General features: G+C 45.7%; 2 protein-coding genes across 2 annotated transcripts in view; both read left to right on the top strand.

Moving 5' to 3' along the window:
* adam8a (ADAM metallopeptidase domain 8a) overlaps positions 1–13769 on the top strand; it is a 17597-nt gene extending 3828 nt beyond the window's left edge. The window contains exons 7-23 of the mRNA XM_063192133.1: positions 147–316; positions 890–971; positions 1547–1675; positions 2135–2521; positions 2964–3053; positions 3944–4139; positions 4890–4944; positions 5390–5549; positions 5809–5886; positions 7310–7394; positions 7693–7828; positions 8153–8366; positions 8974–9033; positions 9676–9720; positions 10357–10599; positions 11134–11205; positions 11772–13769. Coding sequence (XP_063048203.1) covers positions 147–316; positions 890–971; positions 1547–1675; positions 2135–2521; positions 2964–3053; positions 3944–4139; positions 4890–4944; positions 5390–5549; positions 5809–5886; positions 7310–7394; positions 7693–7828; positions 8153–8366; positions 8974–9033; positions 9676–9720; positions 10357–10599; positions 11134–11205; positions 11772–11822 — 2253 coding nt within the window. The 3' untranslated portion in view covers positions 11823–13769. The remainder of the gene's footprint in view (positions 1–146; positions 317–889; positions 972–1546; positions 1676–2134; positions 2522–2963; positions 3054–3943; positions 4140–4889; positions 4945–5389; positions 5550–5808; positions 5887–7309; positions 7395–7692; positions 7829–8152; positions 8367–8973; positions 9034–9675; positions 9721–10356; positions 10600–11133; positions 11206–11771) is intronic.
* Positions 13770–13837: 68 nt separating this feature from the next.
* The window catches only part of spef1 (sperm flagellar 1), a 20369-nt gene continuing 16706 nt past the window's right edge, over positions 13838–17500 (top strand). Inside the window, exons 1-3 of the mRNA XM_063192265.1 lie at positions 13838–14094; positions 14427–14538; positions 16189–16339. Of these exons, the coding sequence (XP_063048335.1) occupies positions 13986–14094; positions 14427–14538; positions 16189–16339 (372 nt within the window). The 5' untranslated portion in view covers positions 13838–13985. The remainder of the gene's footprint in view (positions 14095–14426; positions 14539–16188; positions 16340–17500) is intronic.

The raw sequence follows: 17500 nt of genomic DNA, 5'->3' as shown, positions 1-17500 counted from the left end.
CACACACACACACTTTTGAAATATGTGTAAGTCAAATACACACACACACACAGTCTGTTAACACTGCTGCTTATCTTTCTTTCTCTCTCTTTCTCTCTCTCTCTCTCTCTCTCTCTCTCTCTCTCTCTCTCTCTCTCTCTCTCCAGTTGTACCGTAAGTCTCTGGGTGTCCGTGTGATTCTGGTGGGTCTGGAGGTGTGGTCTAGAGACCAGATCACCGTCACTGGCAACGCCCACGATCTTCTCTACAGCTTCATTGAGTGGAGAAATAAACACCTCACCCACCGCAAGAAGCACGACAACGTACAGTTCGTCACGTGAGTTAGCCTTTTAGTTTGTTAAACCAATATGGATTCACACACACACACACACACACACACACACACACACACACACACACACACACACACACACACACACACACACACACACTTATGCACATGTATACACTGTTTCTATTCATGCCTGTATATGTGTGTGCTTGTGTCCTCCTCACCTGCTTGTTTGCTCTAATGCACATGTGCCGTGTGTTGTCACAATGTCGTAATGCAGGGATGGGCAACTGCAGGCCCGGGGGCCACATGCGGCCCGCCTCCTCACTCAGTCTGGCCCTTAGATAAAACATAATTAAATAAATAAAGAAAACATGACTAGATTTTCCAGAACACTGCCGTCCGTGGTCCCTTGTAATTATACTGTTAGCCGACAGAGATCACTTCCCTCCAAACAATATTAGCAGTCAATGAGCAACCAACAGCGCCTCAAACTCTGCAAGTCCGATCCCTGGTCATGTGGCCCTCCGATGGTGGCGACGGAAAAACGTGGCCCTCCTTATCATTAAAGTTGGCCATCCCTGTCGTAATGCACATGTGTTGTGTTGTGTCTCGCAGTGGCGTGGACTTCGAGGGCAGCACGGTTGGCCTGGGCTTCATGTCTGTCATGTGTTTCGACAACTCAGGTGGCGTCAACCAGGTAAGCAAGCCCGCCCACCTGAACCACACCTGAGACCAGGGACATCACTAGTATGACCACCAAAATGTTGCATGGTATCCTGACACACAGTAGTTAGTTAGAGTTAGAGTCTTCTTTATTGTCCCCAGGGGGGAAATTTTTCTTGGGCTTCAACAATTACTGCATAACATACAGTACTCACTCACATACCCATACAACATAACATAGAGAACACAAGAAACATACAAACATAGAAAACATAAAACATTAAAAACATAAAAACACACTGCACTCCCTTCACATGGCATGTCTATCTGTCATTGAGCATTCCTATCGCATTGGGGATAAAAGAGTTCTTATATTTAATCAGTCTGCAGTTCAGTGTCCTGAAACGTCTACCTGAGGGAAGCAGTGTAAACTCATGATGCAGAATGTGTGTGGGGTCCTCTATACTCTTCAGTACCTCCCTGAGCACTGACTTTTCGTAGAGGGACTGGTGGATCGTTGTGCGTTATGGGTGTATTAACAGATTAAGACTTGGCCATCGCAATTTTCATGAGCGTAGAGGGGTTAAGTAAAATGTCACGTGTGTGCAGGATCGTCATGATGGCATCGAGAGTTTGGCGTCCACCATGGCCCATGAGATGGGGCACAACATGGGCATGAGCCATGACACCACTGGCTGCAGATGTGGTGCCTCGGACAACTGTGTCATGGCAGAGACCGTGAGGTAGGGAGACACACACACACACCCACACTTATGCACGCATACACACTCACATTCACACACATACTACACACGCACGCACACACACACATAGTACATGGTCATGCTGACGCAGAGAGGCAGATACACACACACACACACACACACACACACACACACACACACACACACACACACGGACACATACACACACACACACACACACACACACACACACTGTCAGTTGTGTGTTCACTGAATTTACACACACACAAATACACATACAGTGATTCACACACATTCAGTATATACATCACCACAAACCAGGGGTGCATTTCTCAAAACCAAAGTTGCTTACTACATTAGTACTTTGCTGTTCAATGCATTTTCCCATTGGCAACTTTTGAAGTTGCTAACAGGCTAACAACTTCTCTTTTGAGAAATGCACCCCAGGGTATATGCGTGTGTGTGGGTATATGTAAATAACACCCCATCCTCTGTTTATGTGCGTGCACGCTTGTGTGTGTGTGTGTGTGTGTGTGTGTGTGTGTGTGTGTGTGTGTGTGTGTGTGTGTGTGTGTGTGTGTGTGTGTGTGTGTGTGTGTGTGTGTGTGTGTGTGTGTGTGCGCACGTGCATGCGCAATTGTGTGTGTGTGTGTGTTGGTGGGTCGTGTCCCTATACAGTAATGAAGACTACCCTCAGTACTTCAGTAGCTGCAGTGTGGATCAGTACCGGCAGTTCCTGGGGTCCAATAACCCCGCCTGCCTACTGAATCGACCGGCCCCCGAGACCTTCTTCGGGCCCCCGCGCTGCGGCAACGGGCTCCTGGAGAGCGGAGAGCAGTGTGACTGTGGCACAGCACAGGTGGGCACTCATGCTGTCTAACTACTGTACCTGACGATCTGACTACCTGCCAATTTGACTACCTGTCTGCCTGATTACACGTCTGTCTCACCACCTGTCTTCACTTTTGACCAATCAAGGGCCCCCCTGGAAGGTGGGGGCCCCTAGGCAGCCACCATATCTAGCCTGTGCACTAATCCGGTCCTGTCCCATGTCCTACAGTAGAGTTCTTGGAGGGTAATGAAAGAACCACACACCAATGGGCTCCCTTTGGTTCTGGGCTACCACGGCCCATCCTCAGACTCTTCAGAGCATCGGTGTGCGGTTCTTTTATTGCCCTTCATGAACTTTGTTTTTGACCCTGAACCCGACAAAGAAAGACTGGATGTGCGTGAGATTGGACTTGCATTTCTATAGTAGAGTTGTAGTAACATGTCTCCTACGGTGTGCCCCTACTCTACAGGAGTGCACTAACCCCTGCTGTAACGCCACTACCTGCCGACTGACGGAGGGGTCCCAATGTGCAGAGGGAGAATGTTGCCAGAGCTGCAAGGTGCAGACACACACACACACACGCACACGCACACGCACACACACACACACACACACACACACACACACACACACACACACACACACACACACACACCAGGGCTTGACATTAACTTTTTTGCTTGTCGGACGCTGTGGCTAGTGGTTTTCCTGAGTCACTAGCCATCCAGCTATTCTACTAGCCACACATTTTATTTATTTATTTTTTTTACCATGAGGCTGTACATCTAACCTCAGACGATGAGGTGCTTAAAGCAAGATGAGTGCATGGGTTTCTACATGGAAATAAAACAAACAAGTAGAAACTGAGTAACTGAGCTTTTTTCTTGAACTTAAATACAAGCAATTGATGCACAAGGGGCAAAGTGCAGAATATACGCTATTCTGATATGTCATACCATAGAATAAGCTACCTGCCAAATTGGCTAGTGACACTGGAATTGTTACCAGCCACAGCCAAGTTTTACCAGCATTTGGCCGGTTGGCAGGTGCCAGTGTCAAGCCCTGACACACACACACACACACACACACACACACACACACACACACACACACACACACACACACTCTGCCTCGTTCAGTTCTCACACCGAGCGAGGGCCCATGATTGTGTATATGTATAGTATGTGAGAAATATGTGTATACCGGTAATATATCATGTGTGTTTGTAATGTGTGTGTATCATATGTGTGTGTGCAATGTGTGAATCATGTGTGTCCGTGTGTGTGTAATGTGTGTATCATATGTGTGTGTGTGCAGTTTAAGTTGTCCTGTAGCCTGTGCCGCGCAAGTGACTGTATGTATTGTGTATAATGTGTGTGTATATCGTGTGCGTAATGTGAGTATCATATGTGTAATGTGTGTATCATGTGTGTGTGTGTGTGTGTGCAGTTTAAGTCGTCCCGTAGCATGTGCCGCGCGAGTGCCCATGACTGTGACCTGTCGGAGTACTGCTCGGGCCACTCTGCCGAGTGCCCGTCAGACGCCTACGCCATGAACGGCAGCCCCTGCAACCGTAACCATGGATACTGCTACAACGGCCAGTGCCCCTCACGCCAGCAGCAGTGCCAGCTCATCTTTGGAGAAGGTAACATGACCCGAAATATTTTATACAGCATCCCATTAGGTGCCATCTTATGTCATGCTGTATCATACACCCATAAGGTCTTAAAGGCATTATCCGGACTTGAGAGCATAATTGGGAACTAAATACAGTATTTTAGCCACGTTAGCTGTATCACATGTTCGTTTGAGGGACATACGATGGTGTAAAGGCAAAGATATATACCCATCAGACAAAAATGTAACATGGCTAATTTTGATGACATGACATGGATACACCCATTTTATGCCGTCATGTGCACATTGTACACATGAAGAGTTATGGATGCAAAACCCCTTAAGTGCCTGTTTAGAAAATAATCTTAATTCATTTTTATTTAATACAAAGCTATCAAAATTGCATCTTTTTTATTCTATTTATGTAATATAACTATTTATTTGTATTATCAAGTACATGAATGTAAACCAAACCAACAACGGGGTTCTCTAAAAATATAGAAGTGCAGGTCTTCGGAAATGGAGTTAGGGGGTTTTTGCATCTGAACTCTTCACATTGTATCTGAAAGTATTGTATGCTATGATTATGTCCTTGACTGTAAGACGCTTTTCATAAAAGCATCTGCCAAATGTAGCATAACGTAATGTAATGTAATGTAACATATCGTAATGTAATGTAACAACGTAATGTAATGTAACATAACATAACATAACATAACGTAGTGTGTCACTCTAAGGTTGTGAGTGTGATGTGTGTGTGTGTGTTTTGCTGTTTCAGCTGCTAGTGCCTGCCCTGAAAAGAGGTGTCTTCGGCGGTATGGCTGTGATGAGCAGTAAGTTATTATAATAATAATAATAATAATAATAATAATAACAATAATAATAATAACAATAATTGTATTATTATTATTATTATTATTATTATGGGGCTGCAATGAGCATGGAGCTACAATGAAATGGTTAAAATTGTTTTCATACCAATACTCTATTACTGAAGTTAGAATAAAACACATTTTCAACACAATACTCTATCACTTAAGTTAGAATAAAACACATTTTCAACACAATACTCTATCACTTAAGTTAGAATAAAACACATAAAACAACATGTACTGTGATATGATTTTCAGCTTTAACTCAGCACTGTGTGTGTGTGTGTGCGTGCGTGTGTGTGTGTGTGTGTGTGTGTGTGTGTGTGTGTGTGTGTGTGTGTGTGTGTGTGTGTGTGTGTGTGTGTGTGTGTGTGTGTGTGTGTGTGTGTGTGTGTGTGTGCCTCAGGCAACTGGTGTGTGGTAACGTGCGGTGTAGAGGTGGCAAGACCAAGTTCAACATCACCTTCATCGAGGTGGACAGGAACTGCAAAGAGATCACACACGTTAACAGCCCAGACCCACACTTCAACAGAGCACCCACTGGCACCAAGTGTGGACACAATATGGTGAGAGAGAGAGAGAGAGCGAGAGAGAGAGAGAGAGAGAGAGAGAGAGAGAGAGAGAGAGAGAGAGAGAGAGAGAGAGAGTGTATACAGTATAAATTAAAGGTAGTACTTAGGTCTACCGTGTGTGTTTGTGTGTGCTCTGCATGGTGTTGGGCTAGTTCTAATGTGAACTGTGTGTGTGTGTGTGTGCGCGTGTGTGTGTGTGTGTGTGTGCGCGTGTGTGTGTGTGTGTGTGTGTGTGTGTGTGTGTGTTGTGCAGGTGTGTGCCAAAGGCCGGTGTCAGGATGTGTCTGTGTTTGGAGCCAGAGACTGCGGAGAGAAGTGCAACAACCACGGGGTGAGTACTTCCTGTGGGCATAAATGGACTTCCTCTGGTCATAAAAGGACTTCCTGTGGTGCTATGACTGCTTCCTGTTTGAACCACCCGGCCAATGAGACTACTCATGAGATTGTGTTTTCCATGTAATAGCCGCTTTGAACTGTTTTAATGTGTTATGGCCACACAATACATTATCTTTTCCCTACCATATCACGTCATGTGACAGACTTGAATTAGAAGTGGACTTAGTCTGGGCACAATGTTTTTGTTGTCCTTGGTTACTTTATTCTCAATGACAAAACTAAAGGTGAAAAAAATGATTAACTGAGTGACGACTTAGGGTGAGAGACAGTGGCAGAAAATTTGCAGTGCCTTCTTTCATTTTGTAACAGAATTTTGTGTCTAGCGTGTGCATGCAAAAAGTGTTTTGTCTGTGCAAGAGCGAAATACAGGGCTGAATGGGTAATGTGACATACAATACAAATCCATTTTCCGGTGGACAGACAGTCCCCAAGAGCCGATACTGTTGTTCAGGAGAGGTAGCAGAGAAGACAGCTGTCTATGGGAGAAATGAACAGCACGACCTCAAGTTGAGCTTTGAGACAACTTCATTGTTGTGATACTGTGCTATGTGAATACATGTTGTATTATATTGTATTGTTTGTTGTTAGTTTATTTCTTAAAGGCTGGTCCACAGTTAAGAGGGTAAGGACCATTGGCCCATCTTCAATACAGTGAAGCAGGATTTAGTATGAAAACTGCTTGTACTGCATGTGTAAGGGGCCAGTTTAAGCTAAAAAAAAAACCCAAAAAACTAGGTGTTTTTTTTGGTTGTCGTACAATGTTTTGTGAAATCTTTCTGTTGGAGCCACGGCTGCTTCCTGTCAACCTTTGACTGTACTGTTGTTTCTGGAAGCTTCTGTCATTGTGTCCATGAGGCCTGAAAGGCCATCAGCTGTTGCCCAGCGCAGAGTTGAATTGTCAATTGTGGAGTGCAGAAGGTCACAGGTCTCTCAGGTCTGTGTGTGTGTGTGTGTGTGTGTGTGTGTGTGTGTGTGTGTGTGTGTGTGTGTGTGTGTGTGTGTGTGTGTGTGTGTGTGTGTGTGTGTGTGTGTGTGTGTGTGTGTGTGTGTGTGTGTGCTCGCGCGTGTGTGTACATACATATGAGCATGTGTTTGTATCTGACTGACCCACCTGCTAGGGTCTAACCAATACCATTGTGTGTGTGTGTGTTACAAACTGTTAAAACATGTAACCATTTGGTGGACAAAAGGAGGTCCAGGCACTCGTTGGTAACAGTGTGTGTGTGTATGTGTGTGTGTGTGTGTGTGTGTGTGTGTGTGTGTGTGTGTGTGTGTGTGTGTGTGTGTGTGTGTGTGTGTGTGTGTGTGTGCGTATGCTTGTGTGTGTGTGTGTGTGTGTGTGTGTGTGTGTGTGGCAGGTGTGCAACCATGAGAACCAATGCCACTGTGATCCTGGCTGGGCACCGCCCTTCTGCACAGAGGAACTGCCTAATCAAGTCACAGGTAACACTGTTGTGTGTGTGTGTGTGTGTGTGTGTGTGTGTGTGTGTGTGTGTGTGTGTGTGTGTGTGTGTGTGTGTGTGTGTGTGTGTGTGTGTGTGTGTGTGTGTGTGTGTGTGTGTGTGTGTGTGTGTGTGTTAGTGGCAAGGTGTTGTGTTGTGTATTTGTGTGTCTCTAGTGTGTGTGTGTGTGTGTGTGTTGCTTTGTGTGTATCTCTAATGTGTGTGTGTGTGTGTGTGTGTGTGTGTGTGTGTGTGTGTGTGTGTGTGTGTGTGTGTGTGTGTGTGTGTGTGTGTTTCAGGTGCCAGTGCTGTGGTGGTGGGTGTGTGTATAGCTGTGGCGATTCTGATCTTGCTCACTCTGGTCGTCGCTGCTCTGTCCTGCTGCAGAAACACACACACACACTCCAAACCGACCATGAACCTCAAGGGACGCAGGTAGGACACACACACACACTCAGACACACACACTGAGACACACAAGCACACACACTCACATGCACACACACACACACACACACATACAGGCACACACACACACACACACACACACACACACACACACACACACACACACACACACACACACACACACACACACACACACACACAGTCAGATACACTCGAACACCTTCCATGACCCACACACACATACTCCCATACCATGGGACTGCTCTAGTTACAGATACTGAAGGAATACTTGTGACTGGTATGTCATGAGTAACATTATTGTGTGTGTGTGTGTGTCTGTGTGTGTGTCAGTGGTTTCAGGCAGACGCGTACCTCCTCCGGCCAGGCCAACCCGGTATTCCAGGCAGGCAGTGCTAAGGGCAGCCCTCGCTGTGGAGGACCCCGCAGCAGCCCCCAGTCTGAGCCCCCCCGCATCGGGCACCCCACCCTGCTTGAGTCCACACACACACAAAGCTGTAGAGCCCTCCCCGCACACACACCCACACCCTGTCGCGCTGCACCCCAGGTAAGCAAGCGCGCACACACACACACACACACACACACACACACACACACACACACACACACACACACACACACACACACACACACACACACACACACACACACACACACACACACACACACACACACACACACACAGAGCCACTCTGCACAATTGACAAAACAACACACACATCATGGTGTCCCTATGACTGCATCATGGAGTGTTTAATGTGTCTCCATGACTACAGAGTTGTTGTTCTTGTTGTTATACTCATGAACGGCGTGACGTTTTCCATGTGTGTTACGCCCATTTGTGGGGGAAAACAACCCATGCAAGTCAATTGCTGATTTTGGGGTTTAATAAACGAAAGATATGGACCTGTAGACTAGCGTTGTTCGCGCGCAACATGCCGACAACGTGTTGTGTTGCCGGCTGTTCAAATAATATAGCCAAACAGCCGTGGCTGAAGCATGGAATGTGTTCATTTAGGCTAGCCGATGTAGCATGTAAGTCAATGAGACTTTCGGTTTGTTTTCACCCATAAAGGGGCGTAACGCAAATTTAAGAGCAAAGTACCCGGATGGCCGTTCATGAGTATAACGTTTCTCTCCTGTTTCCTGTACAGCCTCCCCAGAAGCCTGCAGCGCCATCATATCACATGATGCATCAGACCCCTCCCCTACAGGTAGGCTACTTCCCTAGCGCACACGCTAGCATCCATTACCATAGCACCAGAGTCGTTCACATTAAAGTTGGCAATTTTAAGGCTGCAATCACACTGAACGCGGATTTACAATCTATGTTGCGTTTGTAACTGATATTTTGGCTGTGATCAGACCAAATGCAGACCGTCTGAAAATTTGAAAATTATCAGTAGTGATTCCTGGACATCTGGAAATCCGGCAGAAAAGTTGCATTCCGTCTTGTGCCGACAATCAGCATGGAATGCACTCACTTTTGTTCCCAAACAATAGAAACGTAGGCTACTATAAAATGTGTGTTCGGTGAGATCGCAGCCTGTACTTACAGTGATGCTATTAGCATAGCATCAGTGTTACGCACATAGCAGGCAACAATTAACACATTACAATAGCACAGCCATATAACAGCTTCCATACATACATTTATACTGTGAGCAAATGACTGTATGTTTACATGTGGGCTGGTGTGTATCGATATAAAGTGCATTAGTATGTTTGTAAAATGTGTGTCAATAGACTTGGTGTATAGTACGATAGCTTGTGTAGTACGATGTGTGTGAGTTGATAGTGTGTGTGTGTATGTGTAGGAGAGTGTGTATTTACATGTAAATGTTGCTCTTTCTCAGAAGTCAAACTGCAAACCTTCCCAGTCACCTCCTAAAGTTCCATCGGTAAGCAACAGCCCTTGCACAACTCTCTCTCTCACTCTCTCACACACACACACACACACACACACACACACACACACACACACACACACACACACACACACACACACACACACACACACACACACACACACACACACACACACACACACAGAAATGCCACAATGTCAGTCTCTCTAACCATTTTGTCAGAAAGCTTATTCTACAGTAGAGTATCTGATTGCCTATACGTATCTGTTGCTTTTCTATTGTTCATCAATTTTGTGTTTTGAAATTCAAGAAAAAAAATAGTTTATCAGTTGCTCGGTTAATCAGTTTCTATTTATCTGATCTATTTTCATACATTACGTTTTGTTAAATAGTTAAACAGCGTGGATATTCTTGCTTTAGGACTTCGTCTTCTGATCGTAGATGTACAGCATCATGGTAAAAAAATAATAATAATTAAAAAAACGCTAACAAAACTGTGTCTCGTAGAATGGCTAGAGACTTGGGGAAGATCCAACAACTGGCCATAGTGGTTAGAGAACAAAAAAAAACCTTAATGTCAAGCACATGTGGTATGATTTCCCCTGCTGGTGTTTTCCTGCCCCAGTCTCAGAAGTGCCTCATCATGCTAATTTGATCTTCCCTCAACAGGCCAAGCCAACTCCACCCGCCAGCAAACCCTCGCTCTCAAACACTCAGCACGCCCTCTCGACACCCCCCAAGCCCTGCATCTCGGCCAGCAAGCCGCCTCCGACCGCCAGCAAACCGCTCCCTGCGGCCAGCAAGCCACTTCCTGTGGCCAGCAAGCCACTTCCTGCCGGCGGCCATCCGCTCCCTGTGATGGTGCGACCCCAGGCTCCCTCCAGGCCCTTACCTCCGCTCACCCCCAAAACGGTGTGTGAACTAAGGAAACACAGACACACAGATGTACTGTATACACGCATGCACACACAAACACACACACACACACACACACACACAAACACACACACACACACACACACACAGTACAAGACACTCACACGTGCAGTATGTTGATGAACTGTGTGTCATCTGTCATTGTTGATCCTGTCTCTGTTTTGTACAATGTTATTATAAGGGCCAAAGAAAGGGTTGTTGTTGGCGTGTTGCTATTGTTGATGTGTTGTGTTGTTGGCTTGTTGTTTCTGATATTGCTGTTGTGTGTGTTGTTGGTGATGTGTGTTATTGTTGTTGATATGTTGTGGTGTTTATGTGTGTGCTGTTGACATGTTGTTGTTGATATTGTTGTTGATGTGTGTTGTTGTTGACGTGTTCTTGTTGCTGATATGTTGTTGATGTGTTGTGTGTTGATGTGTGTGTTGTAGTTGTTGGTGTGTGTTGTGTTGTTGACGTGTTGCTTTTGATATTGTTGTTGATGTTGTTGACATGTTGTTGTTGTCTCCCCAGGCCAATAAGCCCATGCCTCCCCCTACACCCCCAGTCAAGCCCACCGCCTCACCATCGCCATGGAAGTCTGAGGTATATATGCATCTGTGTGTGTATGCTGGTATAGATATGTATGTGTGTATACTGTCTGTGTGTGTGTGTGTTGGGGTTGGTGTACATAGACTGTATGGCTGTGTGTGTGTGTCAGATTAAACAAGAACATCTGCGTTCACCAACCACATCTCCCCAACTGTGCATGGGAATGTCTTGGGCCGGGGGAGAGCCTGTGTGTGTGTGCGTGCGTGCGTGCGTGTGTGTGTGTGTGTGTGTGTGCGTGCGTGTGTGTGTGTGTGCGTGCGTGTGTGTGTGTGTGCGTGTGTGGGAATGTCTGGGGCTTTAACCACTGCTGAGTCACGTTTGCCGATCCCCTCCACACTCTGGTTCAGCACCGTGGTGTGTGTGTGTGTGTGTGTGTGTGTGTGTGTGTGTGTGTGTGTGTGTGTGTGTGTGTGTGTGTGTGTGTGTGTGTGTGTGCGCGTGTTCTTCTGTGGGCCCTTCCCCATCATCTTTCTCATTCAGTGATTCAGTACATGTGTTCCATTTAATTAATTCCAACTTTGTGTTTGTGTGTGCGTACGTGTGTGTGTGTGTGTGTGCAGGTTTCAGCAGGTCAGAAGATTGCTCTGATTCCCCCACGTGGAGGCAGATGACCAGATGACGATGCAAGAGAAAAACAGACAAAGAGATTTTTTTACACATGCACTTAAACACACACACGCACTTAAACACACACACACGCTCAGGAGGTCTGCTGTGTTAACCACTGGAGGATGATGAAGAGGATGACGACGGCAGTGTGTTGTGTTCATTTGCTCTGGACTAAACCTTGTGTATGTGTGTGTGTGTGTGTGTGGGATGTGTGAGACTAGCCTTAAGTGCTCATCACGTGTGCGAGGTTAGGATTGATCGGATCGGATGTGTGTCAGTGAGAGGGGGCTTTAGAATGGGAACCTGAGCTTCAGTATCTTGTCAAATCACATGTGTGTGTGTGTGTGTGTGTGTGAGAAATAATGGTGTACACTGAGACAGCGGTAAACTTGGGGGCCCGCAGTGAATGTGTGTGTGTGTGTGTGCGCGTGTGTGTGTGTGTGTGTGTGTGTGTGTGTGTGTGTGTGTGTGTGTGTGTGTGTGTGTGTGTGTGTGTGATTATTGTAGCAGCCATAGCTTGTTTTCTCGCCACCCTCGTGTTGACGCCTTTCAGGGACTTTTTTATGGTACGTAATTTGTGTGTCTGGGACAAAATATATCTCGTGTGTGTGCGTATGTGTGTGTGTGTGTATGGGACAAAGTGCTCTTTTCATGGACATAATTGCTGAATTGTTGTGCTGCAGATGCCTCATGCCTTAGGGCTGTTGGAGCTCACAGGACTGGATATGTCACACACACACACACACACACACACACACACACACACACACACACACACACACACACACACACACACACACACACACACACACACACACACAGAGAGAAGGCTGATGGAGCTCACAGGACTGGATATATCGCACACACACACACACACACACACACACACACACACACACACACACACACTCACACACACACACACACACACACGGGGCACCCGGTTTTCAGAGGTGTGACCCACGGATCCAGAGAATGTAAACCCTGCCACTATCTGTCTATAATTACAGTAGCTCCTTGTGAACCGCTGATTCTGAGCTGGTGTGATCTTATTGGTTGGCAGGATTTTTACTTCCTGAACCTTCCTGTACTCCTCAATGTGTCTGCTCGTGGGCCCATGAGCCAGAACCACATCAGTATTTGGCCAGGGGTGTCAAACTCATTTCAGTTCAGGGAAGGCACAATACAGCCAATTTTATCTCGAGTGGTGGGACCAGTAAAGTAATTGCAAAATATCACAAATTTCTGCTCCATATTGAAATCGCATTGCTACTCATCATCTCAAGGTGGATGACACCACCAGGTAGGCTATCATTCAGAACTATAAATGTCGACCAAAACTGCAGCAAATGTTGTAATGGTCTAGAGATTTACCTCTTATTTTGACATTCTTAGTTTTGTTTTCTCTACAAGTCTGGGGACAGATTGAACCATCTGCTGGGCCGCATCCGCCCCTCGGTCCTTATGTTTGACACCCCTGGTTCAGTATAGACCATATTATGACTATGGACCACAGCCCTTCTGGGTTGGATTAGCGGGGAGTGGGATTAGCCATCTTGTTCTCCAGGGATTGTTTTTTGTTTATGTTCCGAGCCACGGATGTTTATAGCCTACATGTTTTTGCACCTTTGTAGTTTTTTTTAATTGGTCACTGTAGTTGTCCTTGACATGTTACTTGATGTTTACTTGATGATGTCGTTGTTGCACATTCTTACTTGAGGCATTTGAAAGGTTTTTTTCCGGTTTGGGATTTTGAAAGCAGTTTAGTTTCTTCAGCAGGTCTGAAACCTTTTTGTATTTGTCTTGTTGATTCTTTATGCCTTGTTTTAAATTATTTGCCATAATTATTTTATTTTATAATCAAAATGATCAGAATTGTTGTATGTCAGTCCGTCCACCAGTTTGTTGACTGTTGCATTTTTCTCAGACAGCAATAAAGATGTTTTTTTCATTAACAGTGTTCAGCTTGTCCATTTCATTGACACGCATAAAGCTGCTATTGACACCATGTTAAGTTTGCCCAGAGGGTAAACGCGCAAGAAATGTCCTCTCTCCTCTGCCGTAAATGGGTTGCCTAGTAACGGCTCAAACAATCCTGCTGTCAAGAGGAGCACTTGAACAAGGGTGGCCTCAGTTGTTTTCTGTTTTTCCATCGCACTTTTGAAATGGAAAGCGAGTTAGACGAGGAGACTCTACAAGAGCTATACGCTTGGATTGATAAAATACCTCTCTCCAGACCAAAGAGGAATATCACCCGAGACTTCAGCGACGGAGGTTAGCCAAGCACACACTGTCCAGTGTCCACTGTCTGGCCAAGCATCTATATTAAGTTAGAATGGCTACAAGAAATAGTCAATTAAAGCCAAGGGTTTTTAGCCACTTAAAATATCTCATCTACCAACTAAAGCTAATTCCTGTCTACTATTGAGAAGGGCACTGTCGGTATGGGTGAGTCAATAAAGGCAGCTTTGCAGAAAGATATTTGCAGACTAGAACAAAGCTTAGGCCTACTCATGTCCAGAAGTTCATCAGCTACACTGAAAAGCTTTAATCACATAGTCAGCTCGTATTTATAAAAGGTTGTCTCTGACCTGATTTTCTTTCAGTGATGGCTGCAGAGGTCGTAAAGCATTTTTTCCCCAAACTGGTGGAGCTGCACAACTATACGCCAGCCAACTCCACGCAACAGAAGCTGGCTAACTGGAGCACGCTCAACAGGCAAGGCAGTGTACGGAGTGATGAACATGGACGAGTAGCGTCAAAGTGGGGTCCGGGGATTACGCAGACTCAGTGAAATGTTGTCAAAATGTAACAGAAGAAAATGGTAGGCCTACAGCATAGTGGGTTTACGATCTATGACATTAAGTGTCAGAAACTGCTTTTGTGGTCCTTGTAAAATGCTCTGCTCCTTTATATTAGGGGTCCCCGGGCGGAAAAAAATTGAGAACCCCCATTTGTTTCAGCACTGACAGTAGCGAAAGTCGAAGCGTCGCCCCTCTGCATGCATGCGTCCCATGGGACAAGGGGGAATGCGACACGCCGCTCCCCACTAGAAACGAAAACACAGGAACGTGAGAACTCGCAGACAGACAGGCTAGTAATGAGGGCTAAAAGGCGCTCACGTTTCGGGGTTAAGAGCTATTTATTAGCGCAAATAATCGTCGATTTGGGAGGAGAGGACATATGGGTTTGTTATTGTTTTACTGTGGCAGAGAACTGGACTGTCATCTGGAATACAGGGCATTTTCCCGTTGGGCTGCCTGACTTCAGTGACCAATGTTGGCTGCTGTTTGTTGTTGTTGTTGTTGTTGCTGTTGTTGTTGAGTTTTTAACCTAGAGATCGGCAACATTGTACTGTAGATGAGGCGGCCCATTGGTCCATTTTTTTACATAGCCTGAGTAAATTATATTATAAACAAAGAAACTGGGTGAGGAGCTATGCTAAAAATGTCCAGGCCACTTGTTGGCCCCAGAACAGCTCTGAGAAGAACCGTTTCACCCTTGCTTTGTCCTGGTATAGCCGTGTTGTGTGAGTGTGCATACATTTAGTCATGGGCTTTTTGTGGTAGTTTTTATTAATGGAATATCCTGTTAAAAAGGAACTGGTAACTGGTCTCCTAATGCCGTGTCCAGACCAAGAGCGAACTACGCTGCCTGGTAGCGTGGGTAGCAGAAGAAGTTTCGCCTTGAATACGCTGTATTCGCTCGAGACGCAGCATTGACATGTTTGATGCAGCTAATCACATAACGGCTCTGGCTTGACAGCCTGGGACATTCGGAGATATGAACGTTCCGATTGGTTGTCGCCGAACAGCGTCAGAGCGAATTCGCCTGCGATTAGATTTAGTTTAATCTTCAAAATTCGCTCTGGTAGCGCAAGAAGCTTCGCTCCTGGCGAATTCGCTTTGGTAGCGCAGGTCGCGTGCCCCCCATAGAGAAATAATGACTTCCGTCGCTTCGTTCGCTCCGTTCGCTCTTGGTCTGTACACGGCATAACACTAGCAGAATCCCCATATCCCTAACTAACTAGATGTTATTAAAAACATAACAACTATAACAATTCTTTGCACTATTGGTGACAATATGCCCAAAAACCAGGTGGGTAACCGTGACGGTAAGTATTATTACTAAAATGTACAAACATGGATTTGATCAACTGGTGGGTGTCCAGCCCAGTTACAATTGTGTGTGTGTGTGTGTGTGTGTGTGTGTGTGTGTGTGTGTGTGTGTGTGTGTGTGTGTGTGTGTGTGTGTGTGTGTGTGTGTGTGTGTGTGTGTGTGAGAGAGAGAGAGTGCATGTGTGGTGCATTTGCATCCATTTGTGCGTGCATGTGTGTGTCCGTGCGGGCATCCGTGTGTGTGTGTCAGGAAGGTGCTCTGTAAGCTGAATTTCCACGTGCCCGATGACGTGGTGAAGAAGATCGTGATGAACGCTGCAGGTGTCATCGAGGCGGTCCTCGTCACACTCCGAGACAAGATCGAGAGCAAGAGAATTAGCAAAGCATCAAACAACATACAGGTGTGTTCGTGTGTGTGTGTGTGTGTGTGTGTGTGTGTGTGTGTGTGTGTGTGTGTGTGTGTGTGTGTGTGAGAGAGAGAGAGAGAGAGAGAGAGAGAGAGAGAGAGAGAGAGAAAGAGAGTGGGGGGGGGGGAGTGTGTGAATGTGGTGTGTGTGTGTGTGTGAGAGAGCTAGAGAGAGTGTGTGTGTGTTACATCAAGCTGTTTATTTCCACCATCTCATCACAATTCTGCTGATCCTGCTGATGTGTGGGTTGCGATAGCTGTTGGCTGGTGTGTGTGTGTGCGCGCGTGTGTGTGTTGCGTTAGCTGTTGGCAATTGCCTCATCGCCTCTGTCCCAATTTGACAACGCAGAAAAAAACAGCCAGTACAAGGCAGCAGTTGCACCATCAGTTGTTATACGCAAGATAGACGGTAATGCAGTGTTGCACCATGAGATGTATGTTGTGCAAATATAGAGAGATAGACTGGAACACAATTTTGCACCATCATAATATGTTATGCAGATGTAGTGAGATGCTAGGTACTAGATGTAGCGTGGGAATATATTGTTTGGATGTACCGTAATACTGTGAGACACCATCATGTTATACTGACATTTGAAGTTGTAAAGCATGTCATGTAAGGTAAATAATGAGGTAATGGTGGAAAGCTTGCACATCCACAGGAACGTCTGACCTGGGAGCAGGACCACAAGTGACTAGATGATTTTCTTCAAGAAGGGGTAAAACCCGAAACGTCACGAAAAAATAAATATTGGGAGCAAAAGAAATCCTGGTCGTGCAGCGGACTTTTTTCTCAGAATCATGTAAGGTAAATAATGTAATGTAATGTAGGCCTAATGCCATGTCATGTTATGTAATGAATGATGCACCATCTCACTATTTTGCTAAACTAGCTAAGTCAAACATAATCAATATCTTGTCGAGAGCGTCTAAAGCGAATTCATGGTAAAACTTATTACCAATAACCTCGGCTGCTTGTTGTTCGCTTCGGTCGTTTTTGGTCGGCTATGCACACATTTAACTCTCTGATGATGACTAGATGCATATGTTGATAGAGAAGTGTGTACAGCAAACAGCTTGTGTGACATGGACAGTGATGGGCAAAATGGATTCATGAGTTACAATCCCAGTGCCACATATTGCAAATTACCTTGTT

The sequence above is a fragment of the Engraulis encrasicolus genome, chromosome 24 (assembly GCF_034702125.1).
Source record: "Engraulis encrasicolus isolate BLACKSEA-1 chromosome 24, IST_EnEncr_1.0, whole genome shotgun sequence".
Taxonomy (NCBI): domain Eukaryota; kingdom Metazoa; phylum Chordata; class Actinopteri; order Clupeiformes; family Engraulidae; genus Engraulis; species Engraulis encrasicolus.
The sequence above is the reverse complement of the archived record's forward strand: the minus strand, read 5'-3'. Positions and strand labels throughout refer to the sequence as shown.